At 31.2% G+C, this 17,903-nt stretch overlaps 2 protein-coding genes across 3 annotated transcripts in view; one reads left to right on the top strand and one right to left on the bottom strand.

Annotated features, from left to right (window-relative positions):
* LOC133174567 (toll-like receptor 4) overlaps positions 1-5,933 on the bottom strand; it is a 35,013-nt gene extending 29,080 nt beyond the window's left edge. Inside the window, exon 1 of the mRNA XM_061309674.1 lies at positions 4,945-5,933. Coding sequence (XP_061165658.1) covers positions 4,945-5,849 — 905 coding nt within the window. The 5' untranslated portion in view covers positions 5,850-5,933. The remainder of the gene's footprint in view (positions 1-4,944) is intronic.
* A 3,947-nt stretch (positions 5,934-9,880) lies between these two features.
* Positions 9,881-16,939, top strand: LOC133174427 (toll-like receptor 4). 2 transcript variants are annotated; one of them, XM_061309549.1, is made up of 4 exons: positions 9,881-9,961; positions 12,871-12,963; positions 13,158-13,226; positions 14,495-16,939. In XM_061309549.1, the coding sequence occupies exon 4, from the start codon at positions 14,496-14,498 to the stop codon at positions 16,776-16,778; it is 2,283 nt and encodes a 760-aa protein (XP_061165533.1). In that variant the 5' UTR covers positions 9,881-9,961; positions 12,871-12,963; positions 13,158-13,226; position 14,495; the 3' UTR covers positions 16,779-16,939. The 2 variants fall into 2 exon arrangements, with proteins under 2 accessions (XP_061165533.1, XP_061165534.1); XM_061309550.1 differs by lacking the exon at positions 12,871-12,963 and having other exon boundaries at positions 9,919-9,961.
* The last annotated feature ends 964 nt before the right edge of the window (positions 16,940-17,903 follow it).

Below are 17,903 nucleotides of genomic sequence, written 5' to 3'. Positions count from 1 at the left end.
CAGTATATTTACACACTTCTATCTTCATAAGAGAATGTTGAATTTCTGATCATATATTAGGTATAGATTGGATTTAAATTTTTTTCTAGTGACTCAGCTGCTCTAGTTATTCAAGTGTATTTCGCAATACATTTCTCCGAAGAAAAATAAAACCATGGTGAAAGATGCCATCCCCATTCCTTATTTACTGTAGTTCTTTAAGTTGGTCAAGTTTATCAGGATGTTTATAACCTTTTAAACTTTATCTCTCAAATATTTAAACACCTTAAATAAAGCAAAACGGAAGCGTTGTTAACAATTAATGTCTCTTAGTGATTTAAAGATTTTTAAAACACCATGACATGCTAAAAAAAACATTTGATACTTAACAGAGAGGTCTTAGCACTTTAGGCATAACATAGTTCTCTCCATATACAATGATACATTTATCAAATGACATTCCCCTAATTATGCTTTTTGTCTTCAACACACGAAAAGTTCAATTATTAATTGTAATTATAATTAATATACATTGTATTATATTATAATATGACTTATTTGGAATTCTGTTTTTTTTGGGGGGGGGGGTGTTTTTTTTTTTTTTTTTTTTTTCTGTTTGTTTGTTTGTTTTTTTTTTTTTTGGATGAATGTTGTTTTTCTTTAAATACAAGTGTTTTCAACATGCTGAATAAATGGTATTAATTGTTGCAATTTACTGAGGTTAAATGTACAGATATATTTTAATTTTATATGCCGTATCTGTTTTTGTATTTTTTACATTGACAATCATTGCCTGATTCCAATGATCTGGGTCACGATTCAAAGTACTTTATTTCTGAGTGTTATAAAGTACCAGCCAGTAAATGTTTTCAAGCTAATAGCTAATAGCAAAATAAAATATTTTTAAGCTAATAGCAAAATAAATATTTTCAAGCTAATAGCAAAATAAAATACATCAAATTAGATAGATATTTACTTCATAAAATTATTTATTGAATCGATCAATCATAAAAAAAAATGAGATAAGTAAAAACTAACAAAAATGGACCTTTTTTGCAATTAAAATCCTTTTGTTAAGGCATACTTACAATAGGATAATTATATTGTTGCAAATATTTGGAGGTGACAGTTTCAAGAATCATTCTTTTCTTGCACCGATTTTTTTTTTTTTTTTTTTTTTTTTTTTTTATAAACGCCATTTTTATAATAATTAAGCAAACAGAAATAAACTTTGTAATTTTTTTGGTCCTTATTTTTATAATGAACTGCATTTAACCTCTAATAAATGAATAAACAGAACACCGTTGTGAACAACAAATATTAGCATTCCTTAGCTCTTAAGATCTTGATAAAACTGTACTTGATAAAAGCTAAAGAACTTCCGGGTATGTCTTTCCTAATAGAGGTTAAGTTGTAATACTGACCTTCTTAGTAAAACCAAGGCGATATTTGACAAGGATTTTTTAAGACCAATTCAAATTTAGGACATGCTCTATGTAAAAAGATTTTAAACTTGAAATGAAATTCCATAACCTTAAAACGAACTATTTTCAGAGGACATAAATCCATTCATAGATAGATAACCATTACTTTATTGTCCACCTCTTTCGCAAAGACGCGGAGATATAAAATCTCATTCTTCAGTTCGTCTGTCCATTTAGCTGTCCTTCTGTTCATCTGTCAGTTTATGGTTGACTGTTCCTTCGCCAAACGTCCTGGATTAAAAGTGTAAGTCATGATCTTTCGGTCGAGACCTTAAAACCAGAAGCCCCGTGTCATGACAGGCAATGGCACGGTAAAGATCATTCACTGCTCAATGGCCCTGAGTTCCGAGTCAAGGACTAAATTTGAAGCCCTTTGCCAGTGGTGATGTCTTTATTCGAGTGAAAAAAAAAATGGAATGGGACGTTAAACAACATGCAATTAATCAATTTTAATATCTGTATTTTGATTTTTTTTTTTTTTTTTTTTTTTTTTTTTTTTTTTTTTGGATAGATGTTATTACATTATTTGAAAAAAAAAGTCAAATGTGAGAAACACAAATAGCGTAATCATTTAATTAAATGAATGCGTAAGAAATGCTCTGTAAATACTTTTGATTCTAAGACGTGAACTTAATAATGATTTTTTTCTTCCTACAATTTATTTTACGAATTCTTTCGTACTTTAATAGAATATAGATTATTTTATCAACAAACATTTTCTTCATTTCTTTAAAATATATAAATACTATATTTAGGCGTTCTGAAATTCAAATGGTACCTTAAATGTTAAGCTGATTTTAACCAGTTACATATATATAAAGAACAAAGAAAGATATCCCTATATCCTAATGCTTAAACACTGATCGTGTTCATGTTACCATTGAAAAAAATGGAAAGCCTTCGAAAAAATACATTAATTTCCATATAGAGTGTTACTTTCCATAGAGTTATTTTACTCTTTAAGTACTTCACTGTTAATTGCTATTATACTGATGCAAATTTAAGACCAAATATCAAGCATCTTCAATCTTTAAGTATTCTTTCCCACTTTGAATCAAGGAATATTATTTCTAAGTGTTTTCGGAAGGCCCTTCTTAATTTTTGTCCATTCGTTCATATGTCCTGCTTCCATGATTGGAAGGTCGTGTGTCCGAATCACGGCCGCGACTGACCTAAGTCGATAAAGAAAAATGGGTAGCAAATTTTCCTTCGCCATGCGCTCGACACTTTGAAGTGAAAGTTGCGGGTCTTTCGGATGAGACCTTAAAAACCGAGGCCTCGTGTCGCGGTAGACGTTGGCATGATAAAGAACTGTCACTGCTCAATGGCCCTGAGTGCCGAGCAAAGGATTAAATCTGAAGCCCTTCACCGGTATATGGTGACGTCTTTATATAGTGAAAAATTCTCGAATTGGACGTAAAACAACGTACAATTTACCAATTAGTCATATGTCCAGCTGTTCACAATGTTAAAAAAATTAACATTTTCTCAAATTTATTGTCTACATGTTGGTATACATGTATATCATTGATATTTATAAATTTCTAACAGTTTCAATTTCTCTAGTCTAATTACCAGAGTTGTCTGGTAGAATTGTGAACAAGTTGTCTAGAGTGAAAAATAATCGACACTGTGTTCTAAAACTTTCACTACTCTTTAGTACATATTCATCAATATTCAGAGCATGTTCCAAATGGATATATGCTAAAAAACAATCTATTGGATTTTATGTTATGTGTTATATTGCCAAACGACAAACGGATTATGACGTCAAAGTGTCTAACGGAACGTTAAATGATTCCGCCGAATCGTGAATTTCACTGATGCAAACACTGGAATTCCCTTTTGTTCTATCATAAACAGTTGAGGGACCAAAGCTGCACACACACGCAACCAATAAAATGTTGCTTGTCCACGAACATTGACCCCCACGAATTTAAATGATTCCACAGTATTCAGAGTTAATACACGGGGAATCTCGTATGAAACCCTCACTTTTTGGTCTTACGCTGAAGTACCGTAATAAAATTCTTATTTTTGTCCAACCATTGTATTTCAAAAAACAATATTCAGATATACTCAAAATGATGAAAAAACACTTGTAAAAATTTAAGCTCCATGTACACATTATTTTTTAATAAAAACGCTTTGTCTACGATTTTACTTAGCAAGGCTTATTAATGAATTTTCTTCCGACACATTTTCCGGACATGCAAATGCCTCTACCTAAAAGACATTTTTTTTCCTTCTTCTGAACCTCTAGTTCTGTCCCTTTTCATTTAAGAGAAGGGGTACTCGTTGCATGTACCAAGTATATGCCCTAATGCATGTCTTTTAGAATTTTTTTTTTTCAATCTTTGTAACCTAATTTGAATGAAGAGTCATTTCAGGAAGTCTGTTTTGCTCTGGAATATTAATCAACTATTTCATTCTTATGATACCTTATTAATAAAAAAAATTCACTAACTTTGCACACAAAAGTAATTTTTTTTAGAAAAGAGTCAACAATTCTAATATTTTCTTATTCAAAAAAAAGGAAATAAGAACTGAAAAAATCACGGAAGTAAAAGACAAAACAAATCTAATTCCAAACAAATTTACAATACATCATCCCGTCTGTTGATAAGCACAATCGGTTGATTTTAATGTCTCTCCAAGTTTAGATTCGAAGGCTGAATATTCTGTCTCTTTCTCTTCTTCCGTGTATTCCAGGTAGGACTGACTCTCAATGAGGTCCATCAGAAATAGAGGAACCTTTTTCATGGCATTTTTCTCTAAGATAATTAGAAACAAAACATTTCTACCGTTTCGAGAATAAATGGCTTCCATTCTCGCCATGTTTAATTCAAACATGCACCAATAGGAATCAAGAAAGTGTGACGTCATAACGCAGACAGTTCTTCTGCTACAGTGAATGGCATTAGTAATATTGTCCATTATTCCTGTACCGGGAATAAAATCTCTGTGATGAATACACAATCGTATGTCATATTTATTCTCTAACTTACGTACAAGATTAATGACAAATCTACGGTCTTGATCCGCGTAGGAAATGAAGGCGTCGTAGCGATATGACCTTTTCGTGATGGTTTCATCATCAAAGATCTCACCTTGATATTTTTCCTTTGCGACATAATACATATATCTCAGCTTCCATCTGTATCTAAATACGATGCGACTTAATGTTGCTGTTAAAGCAACGACTATCAATGACGTCATCACTACTATAATAAGTGTATACGAAGAACATTTTTTCTCCATTTTCTGAAGTAAATTCTCAATTTCAGTCAACGGAAATTTTTTAAAATGTTGAAACTCACAAGTGTAATTCTCCAACATTACAAAATTCAATGTCGAAGAATAATGCATCCACTTGATAAAATCGAGATTTTCGCAAGAACATTTCAGTGGGTTACCCAACAAATTTACATAAACTTCTTTATCTCTTGCTATGCTATTCAAGGCTTTTCTCGCAGATGATTCCAGAGAAGTCAATTGATTGAAAGATAAATCTAATAAAGACAGATTTTTCATGTTGTTAATCTGAACCGCAAATTCATTTAAAGAATTATAACTTAGGTTCAAGTATTTCAACATGTTGTTCTTTTGGAAAACGTCACCTGATAGACTATGTATTCTGTTGAAGGATAAGTCTAGGGATAAAAGTCGAGTTTGATATGAGAGCATTTCTCCATCCTTATCCTTTTCAAAAACTTGTCCGAAAGCATTGTTAGAAATATTCAAAAACTCTATACCTGTAAATGGCTTTAAGAAGGATTTTGAAACATAACCACAAAAGTTACCGGAAAAATCAACATATCGGACATGTTTAAGTCCTGTGAATGGTCCAATTACCTCAAAAATAATATTTCTTTGCGCATATATGTGTGTTAATTTGTTGTTTGGTCCAATGGGTAGTTTTGGTACAGACATTTTATACAGATTATCATGAAAATAAAGTTTTCGCAGATTTGGAGGCAAATAGACCATGTAATTGTCTACTTTTGTAGGAAAATCAACATCATTAGACATTGATCCGCCAAATGATGAATCGTTGTTTAGGTCATTGTTTTTGTATGCCTTTTCAGAAGATTCAAGATCAACCCTTTGAAATCTTCTTGTATCGTTGCATTTTTCGAAAAAGTCACCAGTCATGCCCACTTGATGAAATGAGGACTGAAAACTAACATTCAGTATCTCCAAACTTTGTAGAACAGCAAATTCCATGATATAAAGTCCAAAGCTTAGAATATTATCTGCTAGATTTAGGACACGGAGAGATTTTGGGAGTGAAACTAAAACACCCTTCTCAAGACTATTTATCCTGTTTGACGCTAAGTTTAATTCCTGTAGATGGGTGTGTTTCAAATGTGCAACGTGATACATTTTGATAATCTGAGAGATTCCGTAAGTGCACTGAAGTTTTTCAAAATTTAACGTTTTTATTCGTGAGTGTTTCAAATCATAAGATATATTGGGTAATACCTCAGTTGTAAGAATATCATTGTTGGAAATATCAAGATGTTCAAGATTTAAATTTGTTTGAAATGTACCAATTGGAATGTGGAAAAGTTTGTTCCAAGAGACACTAAAATTCTGAAGTTGTCGATATCTTTCCAAAGAGGAATTATCTAATGACTGAAAATTGTTATGAGACATATCTAGGTACATTAGGCTCCTTGGAAGGTTTTTGGGTATATTTGAAAATTTATTCCTTGCAAAGTTGATACCAATGACACTTTCTGGAAATTCTGGTGCTTTATCCAGATCAAGACCTATGCAAACAGCAAAGATTTTTCCTTTGTGCGTTTTAAAGGTACACGGATTTCCAGAAAGATATTCAAATTTGGTTCCCGTCACGCCAAACAAAAAGATATAGATTACGATCAAGAACCTGCATAAGGCCCCCATTCCTGGAAACAAAAGAGTAATAGTTTAAAAAAGAAACATTTTCACACGTCATATTTTAAATAATATGCATCTGACAACAGTTTAAATTTTAGACTGAAAATTGATTAAGTACACAGGTTGCATACCTTTACGTCCCTTATGTTTATTTGTGAATATATATATATATATATATATATATATATATATATATATATATATATATATATATATATATATATATATATATATATATATATATATATATATATTGAAAAATTAGTGTTTGCACTTCGATCAGTATTGAATCACAGATGTAACTTACAATAATTAAGTTATATATTTGACTGTATTTTTCCTTCATGATTACTGATATATACTGGAATTTGGAAGATATATGTGGTAAATGAAGTCATTCTTTTATTTATTGTTTATCCCTGATCTTACTTATATTTATAAGTATCTTCTTAATTTTGAAATTCACATTTTTACCCAAGAAAAAGAAAATTAGAATCTTACTTTTCCAAACGAATTATCCTGAATAATTCTTTCCCAATCCCGTAGATGTAACAATGAAATTGAGAGATTTTTTTTTCACTTGGACAAACCCGGAAATTGACATATACTAGAAAACAAGCTCCAAGTTGTTTTTCCTCAATATCGTCATATAATGAATGTGTAATCACATAATACGCAGTCTACTTTGTTTCAACATCTTGAATTTCGGATGTCATCACTCATCTATTTTCATATCTGGCAAGATAAGTGCACTTTGAAGGAGAAAACAAGTAGGCCGATCCAGCTACTCAGTCCTATTTCATTAGCATCACATACTAATCATTACTAATTACAAATTGACCCGAAATCTCCGAGTACATAAATCGATATATATCCTTCCTTTTTGTAATTTCTCAAATAGTCAAACCTTTCTGAGAGATAAACTGGATATCAACTTCCTGTTAAATCTGAAGATCCTTACCGTTTTCATTTCATGAAGAATACGAAAGGTACATATATGATGTATTATTAGGGTTTTTTTTTTTTTTTTTTTTTTTTTTTTTTTTTTTTTGAGTATCATATTACGAAACATTAATAAAAACCACTCAACAATAAATGTAAAGGTTTGAAAGAAAATTGACATCTTATGACTGACGAGTTCACCGGAAAATCCATGAGTGCCAGTTTGTGTCCAAATAATATTTCCTGTCTTCAAACTTTGCACTATGTGACTAAGTGAGATATATTAGCCGGAAATATAGAATTCTATTATCAAATTCCATTATAAAGAGCTTTAAGTACTTGCACAGTTTTTGTTCATACATGCCTTTAAGTACTTATACAGTTTTGGTACATACATGTAGGGTTACTGATCGTGATGCTCTTTGATCATAATACTTTCTAATGCACATTAAGTGATAAACAGGTAAATTTTTAAATGTCGTTCTATAATGATATCTCAACTTAATTCAAAGAATCCAAAGGTATTTCCAGCAAAGGTTTATTCATTAACCGAATTCTTCTTTATCAATGTCAATTTTCAGTGACTTAAAGTAACGCATTACATGTATAAGGATAGCTTATTTCTCTGTATGATATCATGTAACCTACAAACGTTGAGGAGCAATATATGAATCAGACTGGAAAATACCTTTAGTTAACTAAAATCGGGGAATAATCCCCGGTCATTTTCTCGATTATAGAGAGTTGAATAATTGAAGTGTATAAATCTCAATAATGCCCCCCCCCCTCCTCCTTTTTGTAAATGTTCATAACGGATTGACCTGATACTTCTTTCACATGTTTATTTTTAATGCACTGGGGTTTGATTTTACAAAAGAACTTACAACTTAGACTAAAATCTCAAATTAACGTAAAATAGAAAGTTATTACATGTGGCAGAAATAAATTTTGATCGTAGTCGTAAGTTCTTTTGTTTATTTTAAAGCACTGCTTCAGTGAATCTTAAAATTTAAATGTACATGTATTTCTTAATTCGGTACATATAAAACGAATATTTTACAATTCCCAATAGCTTATTTATATGCAACAGTGTAATTTGATAAATTTCAAGGTATGGTGCATTAGATTATCCTTGGCTAAAATCACCGTAAATAATTTCAGTTTGATGCTGTCAAAATAATACCTATATGTTTCCTGATTTCTATGAGAGTTTGGCGATTGTCTATGTTTGAATGACAAATATTTGCCATTATTTTTAAGGTAAAAGAGTGAAAATGAAAAACTTATTCGAATGAAGGACTTCTATACACTGTATACTGAAGAGTTCTAACTCTATGGTATTTTTATGCAGTTTGAGTGTTCTGCCCTTAGATCTGAAATAAATAAATTTAATTAAAAATTGAATTACTAAATTTGAAATCACTTCAAGCATTCTTTACATTTTATTAGATCAAGTTGGATGAATTGAACAATTTATTTGCAATTTTCACCATCCAAGTAAGCAACAATGATTTCTGTTCATCAGTACTTCGTTATCTTCGAACAATTGTAGTGGGGTAAATGGCCGGAACCCTATTTTGAAAATGAAAAAGATAAACCCAATAGTTACACCTTCATACAATATTATTATCTTAATGTTCAAATAATATTTTCGTTGGTGTCTAGAGGGTCCTTAAAGGCGCGTGTTTCCCCTTGCATAACCTTAATGCTTCCATTGCTTCAAATGACAATTAAAATGTTCAGTTTGCACTTTGGTTTGTTAACATCTTATATTAAATAAATGCAACTTCCCGTTATGTATCTGCTTTCATAGAGACGTGATTAGAAAAGTTTAATCCTATATTGTGTGTACATGCATAATGTAAAGACAAAGCCTCTTTGTGCAGAAGACATGTGGAAGATTTTACCCCCTCTGGCACCTCCAGTCCTTCTCTTTTTAAAATAAATTCTATCGATACAATGCACTTTTAGTATGAGGTTGTATGATTTTATGTACTATGAAACAATTTTAGATTTTTTTTCGGTGGGAGAGGGGCCGGAGGGACACATCCTAACTCTTTAACAAGCAAGAGAAAAAAGGCTATCAGTTTTTATTATTAATTATCTTTGTTGAATATATCTTGGGAAATTATAAGGAATGGGGCAGGTCCCCCTGTCGCCGGTTGCTATAGGTTACACGATGCTTGCTTTCAAGCTTGCCTTTCAATATGATGATTTTATGATGATATATTGCACATTTCGCATTAGGACAATATCTGATATAGAAAAAAACTTGTAATTTTTACAACGTTTAGTATTTTTTTTTTTTAGTTTCTTTTTTGTTTTATTTCTTCCATTTCTATCAATATGTCTTAAATTACATGTATTTCGTTATTTGCGGACATGGACAATTCTGAACTTTCAGTAAATAAATCAGTTTCTACGTGTTGTACCATTAATGAACTTAACCGTATTTTATCAGTGTTCGTATGCTATAGGGATGGAAAAGGAAATGCACAGTACGCATCTGTTTACTGGAGTGTTTTGACCTCCTACTTGACTGTGTCTTTCCACGAGACGTGATATTAAATATCACGTTATTATCCTAAATTGTGGATATGTGTATGACTGACTTGTTTCATAAAAAAAATCTAAAGGCCGAATCTGTTGAGGTAGGTATAAGTTATTCAGTGTATATAACTTTTTACTTAAACTCTCTATCATTATATAACGAACAGCAATACATATATGATGTTATGCAAGATCAGTTCATGACAATGTATCTTACAAAAAAATTCAGAACTTCACATTTTTTTATTACTTAATTCTTAATTTGTAAAAAGAGGGGATTATAACCTTACAGAGCGTTAAGTTCTTTGCTTTTTATATTATTGTTCTATGCATCATATATCATTTGTTTTCTATCACACCGTTTCCTTGATCGTAGGAATAAGGAAACTCACCAGAATTGTTAAAATGACATTTCACACATAAATTGTACTGTAGATTACCTAATTTTAGCGACACTTTCATTTTGCAAGATATGCATTTAGCGTTCTAAAGGGATTTGAGTCAAAATATACATGTACATGAATTTTGGGTATTGTTATATAATAAAAATAAATGCTGGAATGACATTTCCGTAAGCAGATCATCTCGTGTATTACGCGAAGAAAAGTTATCGCGATTTGATTTGTTGATTTCGCGCCTTATGATAAGCTTTTTTTCTTTTTACACAGGGTATTTAGTAGCAAAATTCAATTTGAATAGAACAATAAAATATTTTTCTACTTACTTTTGAAACATTGAACATATTTATTCATTAATTCGGAAATGAGACCAAGACAGACATTTAGAACCCATTGTACAAATTCATCAACTGAGAAATAGGACCCTAAGAAAAACAAGGACTTCATATGAAAACTATACATTTCTAAACTCTTTCTTCATAATCTACAGCAGTACTTGGTTTGCATAAATAAGACTTTATGTGGTATGTCTCGAGAATCAACCTCGCTAGTCAAGTGTTTCCGACACTCTTCTTTACAATCCTTGTTTTTGAGGAGAGCGGCGTATCACAAACACTTTGCTGTACACTTTAAGATATTGTGTAATCGATCACTTCAGTATATCACTGAGGACGCGCCAGGGATTGTCATTGAGAATAAGGTTATATAATTTGCTCGCAATCAAATAATCGTTAACTTTCACAATATGTATTTTGTAGGTGTAACTTGTCTTATGTATGTAAAAGAAGAATCTTGTCTGATCTGTCGATTTGTAAGTGCTTCCTAGAAGAGATTGTTGGGTCTTTTACATAGAGTCATCACGTGCCAAAGCCTGTGCTAATTATTAGTTTCTTACACTAACATAACTTGAGTCACGTGTTTAGGGTATATAAGTACTTTTCATTATATACATGAAAAATAAATGTGATATCAAAAAGTATGGATCTTCTCCCTTTCATGTCAATGATATTTTATTATGATACAGAATTAGTTGAAAAGAGAGGGAATGAAACGTAAAATTCAAAATAATAAATAGTTTATAAATCAATAATATCAAACATGATTGATGAATGAATTTTTTTTAAAGATTTATAGGTTATTTAAATTAAAATAATTTTAAAGTTCTACGGCGTACGATTTGTTGATATATATAATAATTTCTTCAAGCGTTTTGTATGATATTTCATTTGCTATGTAATTTTTTTTTATCTGTATTCTATAATTTTATGATTTTCAATCTTCATTGAAAGCAAACCTAGCGCCAATTGACCAAAAAAAAAACGTTAAGGAATTCAATTTGGAAAAAAAAATCGATGACTAACTGGCACAGATTATGGAATCTACATTTCTATATTCCTTCAGTTACATCCCATCATTTAAATTTAGATTGTATAATGCATCACTTATATAAAATAGCGTTTCAAGAAGCATTAATTTTTCATTAATTTTGTATTCGATAACAAAATTTATTTGTATTCTTTAATTAGAATATGGTATACTTTTATTTCACAAAAAAAAATCGATGCAATATGAAAACGAAATAAAGAATAGAAATAAATAATTCAAGAGGACAATTAAAAAATTCAAATAGAAAAATATAGCAAATGCGTTATACTGTTTCCTTACTGTGTGTATACTGTAGATATTCGATTTCTTACCTTGCAATATTTACATCCACTGAATATTATCTCCTTTATTTCTTAAGAAAGTCATGATCGTTTATCAGTCAGTAAACGTCACTAAGCATATCACCTTTATAGATTTATTGACCTCTTGAAACATATAATATTTAACGTACTTCACCTACTTTAGACGATTATTAATACAGATATAAATATAAACAATAACATGTCTTTTTTGTTTGTTGGTAAAGGAATTAACGTTGTAGGTATTGAAGAAAAAATACTCCACGCGCTTATGCAGATTATGTTTTTTTTTTTTTTTTTTTTTTTTTTTTTTTTTTTTTTTTTTTTTTTATACATCAGCTGCACCATGAATTCCCATTCAATAACAACCATGGAAAACATTTTTTGTTTATTAAATCACCCCACCCCCTCCATCGCCCTTGTTTAAGTCATCACGAGACGAGAATCTGCTGGAACATCCTGATGATAATAACACGTAGTTTATCCTTTAGTCACTTTTAAGAATTTTCAGATGATTTCTAAGGTTGAATTATAGAATGTGAAGAGTTGAATTTCCCATTTAACACCCAATAGTATTTTTTTTTAATTGTGAATAATGATCGAACTGAATGTCTAAAAAAGATATATCTAACAGTAAAATTGAAAAATACAAAACGATCGAAACTCTGAATAAAAATGTTTGGAATTCTTTCTCTTCGTTTTTAGAGATATAAGCGGAATACACTTTCTTATTTTCTTGATCGTAAGTTATTATATAAGGAGATATCGGTGGAGAAAAAAAAGCAACTGCAAAACAACCGCAATCAACTTTATAATTGTAAACAGACATAAGTCAAATAATCTAAAAGTCAAACTACAGAAGTTCAAAAATATCATGTAGTATTAAATTCTAAGTAAGAACTTTTTTCAATGATTTTATCTATATAGTAGGATATGGCGGTGTTTAATGCAAAGGCTACCCAAAGAAAGCTACCTTAAGATCAACATAATCCGACCTGGTGTGCGTTTCAATTGTCAAAGGTACCTTAACTTTGATTTAGAACATTTGATTCAGTACATTTTTCCCGCAGTTATCAATGACTCACAAAAATAGACAATCTTTTTTTGTGGCTGCCTATAAATCTGCCATTGACCTTAACGTTAAACTTCACTTCACGGCCTTTATAATGTGAATATATTGGGGATTTAAATTCATGTGGTATTTTATCTTACAGAATGTGTTTATTTACCTGACCACCCAGTGACCGATGGCCAACAGCGACAGAACCAGGAAGATCTAAAAGGTCTGTGTACATTGAAAAGTTTTCGTTACAAAATTTTAGACATGTAATCAAGACTGATGATTATAATCGAGCATATTGCGGTTGTAATGGCATTTTAACAATCTCTTCAAATATTTTAAAGATGTATTCTGCTGAGAAAACTTGAATTAAACTTTTCATTTTTGACACTTTAATTCGATGTATTCATTATTTGAAACAAATTAGGGGAAAAAAATATGAGTCACTAAGCATATGGCATTGAAAACTTGGAGGGAAACCCGACTTCTTGGGACTTTTTATAGATAACTAATCGAGAATTTTTCTCTGAAAACATTTTCTGGAAATACCTTTTTTAATATATGTTGAGAAAGGAATAAAAATAGGAAAAGATAAAATGGGGCTAGTGGGCAAAAAATAAAACAAGTGGAGTTAAATTCTGTAAAATGATTGACTCCTCAGCATAAACAGCAGAATCCTTAAAATGGGAATGTGAGCTCAAAGACAGCATTTGTCTGAAAAATATGAACTAATATTGGGAGCACATGGGTTAATCATTTACAGGCAAGGTTGCATAACTTTCATTGTTTTTTTTTTTTTTTTTTTTTTTTTTTTTTTTTTTTTTTTTTACAATTTTAGAGACATGTACATTGGCTTTTTAAACAAGAACTCTCAGTATGAACCGGTATATAATCAAGCTCTTTACAAATTCAAACTTCCTTGTTCGAAAAATTGCAATGATAATATTTGTGACACTTTTATTAACTCTAGCCTGAATAATTTTTAATACAACACTTTCGAATCCGAATACAAATAAGACTTTATTTTTTAGCATAAATTTCAGTGTTTCTATATCAATATATATTGAGAACGCTCGTTATGTTTTCATTGACTTTTTTTACGTATTCGAATGGCGACTTTGCTTGAATACTTTCTCAAGAATTGTAAAAAAAAAAAACAGTATTTTCATAACTTACTTTTAAATTGTCATTGATTTTGCTATTTCCTATTGTTTGTAACATCTATTTTAGTATGAAAGCATTCCTATCCACCTTAAATGATATTTAAACCTGTACGTGCAAATTTCTATACTTTTGTACTATATTTTCATTAATGCTTTGTATTTACCGATAACCAGTAAAGCTAAAAGCAATAAAGAAGAATGATTTTCTTGTATATATAAAATGGGATATGATTTCTGAGGAATATACTATTTTTACTTTATTTAAATAAGTGTTAGTCAAAAGAGGTGGGAGAGGGCTGATTCTTTTTGTGATTTTAATCTTTTGTAGGATGGAATGTGCAGCATTTGAATTGGGATTTTTACTCACTATTATGACAATGATACGAATAAAAGCTTTGAGTTGTTCGTCAAACAAACACTGCGTGTGTTATAGAGTAAATGGACAATTATGGGCAAAATGTGAATATCTAGATCTCAAATCTGCACCATCTTTTAACAGTGACGTCATAGGAATAAATCTTGCTAACAATGAACTTTCTACTTTTCCTGCCAACCTTCCTTTTAACATCCGGTACTTGGATGTCTCTCGGAATCAGCTGAGAAACATTGATCAACAATCATTGGTAAAATATAAATATCTGAGGAATTTAAGCATTTCGGAAAACTCTCTTCAGACGATTGAACTGGGTTCCTTTAAAAACTCTTCAAATTTATTGCATCTTGATATTTCCGGTAATCAGGAACTAACTTTAGAGGTTGTGGCCAATATATCGAGTGATTTTAGAAATTCTGCTTCAATCCGAGTGTTGAATTTTGAGAAACTGCAGTGCACGTACGGGGTTAGTTTCATTGTAAAAAGATATCACACTGCTTACCTAAAGTATACACAGTTGGAGGACCTTAACCTGGCTTCAAATCGCATCAACAGCCTGGAACTAGGTGTTCTCACTGAGCTACCCAAGTCACTGAAGCATCTGAATTTGGCCAATAACGTACTCAGTTTTGGATTATATCTTGCTGAGTTCGGTGTGATGGACAACATGGTGACACTAAATGCAAGTTTTCAGTCCTCTTTCCATCAACTAAAAATAAAAGATTTTTTCATTGGCTGCAATGATACTAGGCCGGTTTGTGCCACTATGTCAGAAAACCAGCATGGAAATTTGGTTTCGAACAATAGACGATTTTCATCCCTACTAAGACCTAAAAACATAACAATCTACTTGCCACCTAAATTAAAATCTTTGTATTTTCATGACAACTTGTATAAAATGACTCTTCAAGACTTTGCTTTTACTTCTGTAACAAAATCTGCATTGTCAAAGGTATACTTGCAGAACAATATTATCTATGAGATGAATGGACCTATTACAGGCATAGACAATGTAGTTTATATGGACCTCTCCAACAATTTTTGCAGCAATATCTCACCAAGATTTTTCGAAGATTTCAAGAACTTGTGTTATCTTGATCTCTCACATAATGCTCTTGGTGAAAATCTGGAAAATGACATTGACGGTAAAATATTCCAAAATCTCCGTACGTTGAACTCGTTAAACCTTACACGAAACAGAATCGTCCGACTTCCTACGAAAATATTTCGGAATCTCAAACAAATAGAGATTCTTAATCTCAGTTATAATTCTCTGAGTGAGTTTACAGTACCAATCAATCAAATGGTTCGTTTGTCTCACCTAGACCTCTCCAATAACCAGATATCTACCATGAATACGGAAACTAGAAATATGCTAGATGCAATATCACAAGAGAGGCTTGTCTCTGTGAATTTGAAGAGCAACAAATTAAGATGTAATTGTGAAAACTTAGAATTTATGAAATGGGTGCTCAAATCAAAGAATGTTGTTTTTCTTCATTTAGATGATTATTTGTGTACTTTTTCCAATTCCTCAAGAATTCGATTCTCAAATATCGAGTTACTACAATTGATGGAGAAGCAGTGTTCCTCGTATACTCTCATCATCGTCATTATGACGTCATTAATAATCGTCCTCTTAACAATCACCATCAGCCGTATTCTTTATAGATATAGATGGAAACTGAGATATATGTATTACGTGGCGAGGGAAAAATATAAAGACGATGTTCAGAGACCAGATACATTAGACGATCAGTATTATTTTGATGCATTTTTATCTTATGCTGACAAAGACAGAATATTTGTGATCGACCTTGTTAAACGTTTGGAAAAAGAATTCAATTTAAGGCTGTGTATACATCATCGTGATTTCATCCCAGGAACAGGGATAGCCGATAATATCACGAACGCTATTCATTATAGCAGGAAAACCGTCTGTGTCATAACTTCACATTTTTTACAATCATACTGGTGCATGTTTGAACTTAACATGGCACGTATGGAAGCCATTTATTCCCGAAATGGAGAAAACGTTTTGTTTTTGGTGGCATTAGAGAAAGGCGCCATGAAAAAAATACCATTCTCATTCATGGATTTGATTGAATCAAAATCTTATATAGAATTTCCAGAGGGTGGAGATAAGGATGAAGTAACAGCCTTTCGATCCAAACTTGGAGATACATTAAGATCCCATGACAATGACTTTAGATCAGCTGAAATAAGGGTTGATGATTAAACATTGTGGGAAATGTGACTTTAACATTATAAAAGTAGAAAATACCAGGACAAGGTTGTGTTCTTGAGTATTTCTGAAAGTAGATGACAATAATAACCATTTACTTCTACCCCTCACTAAGAAATGAAATGCCTATAATAAAGTGTAATACATGAAATTCATATTTCAACAATTTCTTGATAAATTTCAAATTCTAGTACAAGCAAATGCCTAACAAAACAAACTATCGTCTCTATAGGAATACTTGGCTTAAAAGAAATAATTTGTAATCACAAACTTCACAAAATAACAATAATAATTAAAGGCAATTTTTATCATGGATTTGTTCGGATAAGTTCGTGGGTTTGGGTATTTAAGTTCATCATCCGCCCTCCCCTCTTCACTTAATTAAAATGTTGCTTTAACCCTTTTAATAAAAAATGTATACACCATCAGCATACACTGAGGTAAAAGTCGACGGAGATGACCTAAGATGACAACTTATAAATGGATAATAGTTTTTTTTTTTTTTTTTTTTTTTTTTTTTTTTCAATTAGAGTTATCTCTCTTATCAGTGTCGATGAACCTTAACAATTCCCAACAGGAGTGAACATTATTAAAATAACCTTTTGAAAAATTATTTGTTAACCAAACACTGATTTGTCATTATTTAATGCCGTTTAAAGAAAGTATACAGGATAAACGTTGTTACTGTATTGTATTAGCAAAAATATTATGCTTTTACTAAACCACAATGTATGGTACCATCACACTTTTAATATTATTGTTACTTAACATTACATCTTTAATAATCACAAAATGCACAGGTTGTTACCACTTTCAAGAAATCAGATACCCGTAAGTTTAAATGAAGCCCATCTAGATCCCTGCATGCCGTGCATAAGCTTGAAATAATTCATGAAATATGGTGATAACGAACAGTACAAATCAGGACTACAGCAAGCAAGGACCTCTAACATCAGAAGGAAAATCTGTCGACAATTCAGTGTGTAAGTAAAGGCCTAACAATTTGTATGAAAATCGTCCGTCAGGATTTGACTTAATGATAGATTGTTTTTACTAACAAGGTCATTGTATCGACCATAGAACTTACAAAATGATTACTTTAAAAGAGACTATTGATAT

Source organism: Saccostrea echinata, unplaced genomic scaffold (assembly GCF_033153115.1).
Source record: "Saccostrea echinata isolate AGI-Se365-2 ecotype Australia unplaced genomic scaffold, CSIRO_AGI_Sech_v1 ptg000058l, whole genome shotgun sequence".
NCBI classification, from domain to species: domain Eukaryota; kingdom Metazoa; phylum Mollusca; class Bivalvia; order Ostreida; family Ostreidae; genus Saccostrea; species Saccostrea echinata.
This window is presented reverse-complemented; position numbering and strand designations above follow the sequence as displayed.

Coding starts and splice junctions, on each gene's coding strand:
- LOC133174427 (XM_061309549.1), top strand. CDS start 14,496: ATGGAATGTGCAGCATTTGAATTGGGATTTTTACTCACTATTATGACA.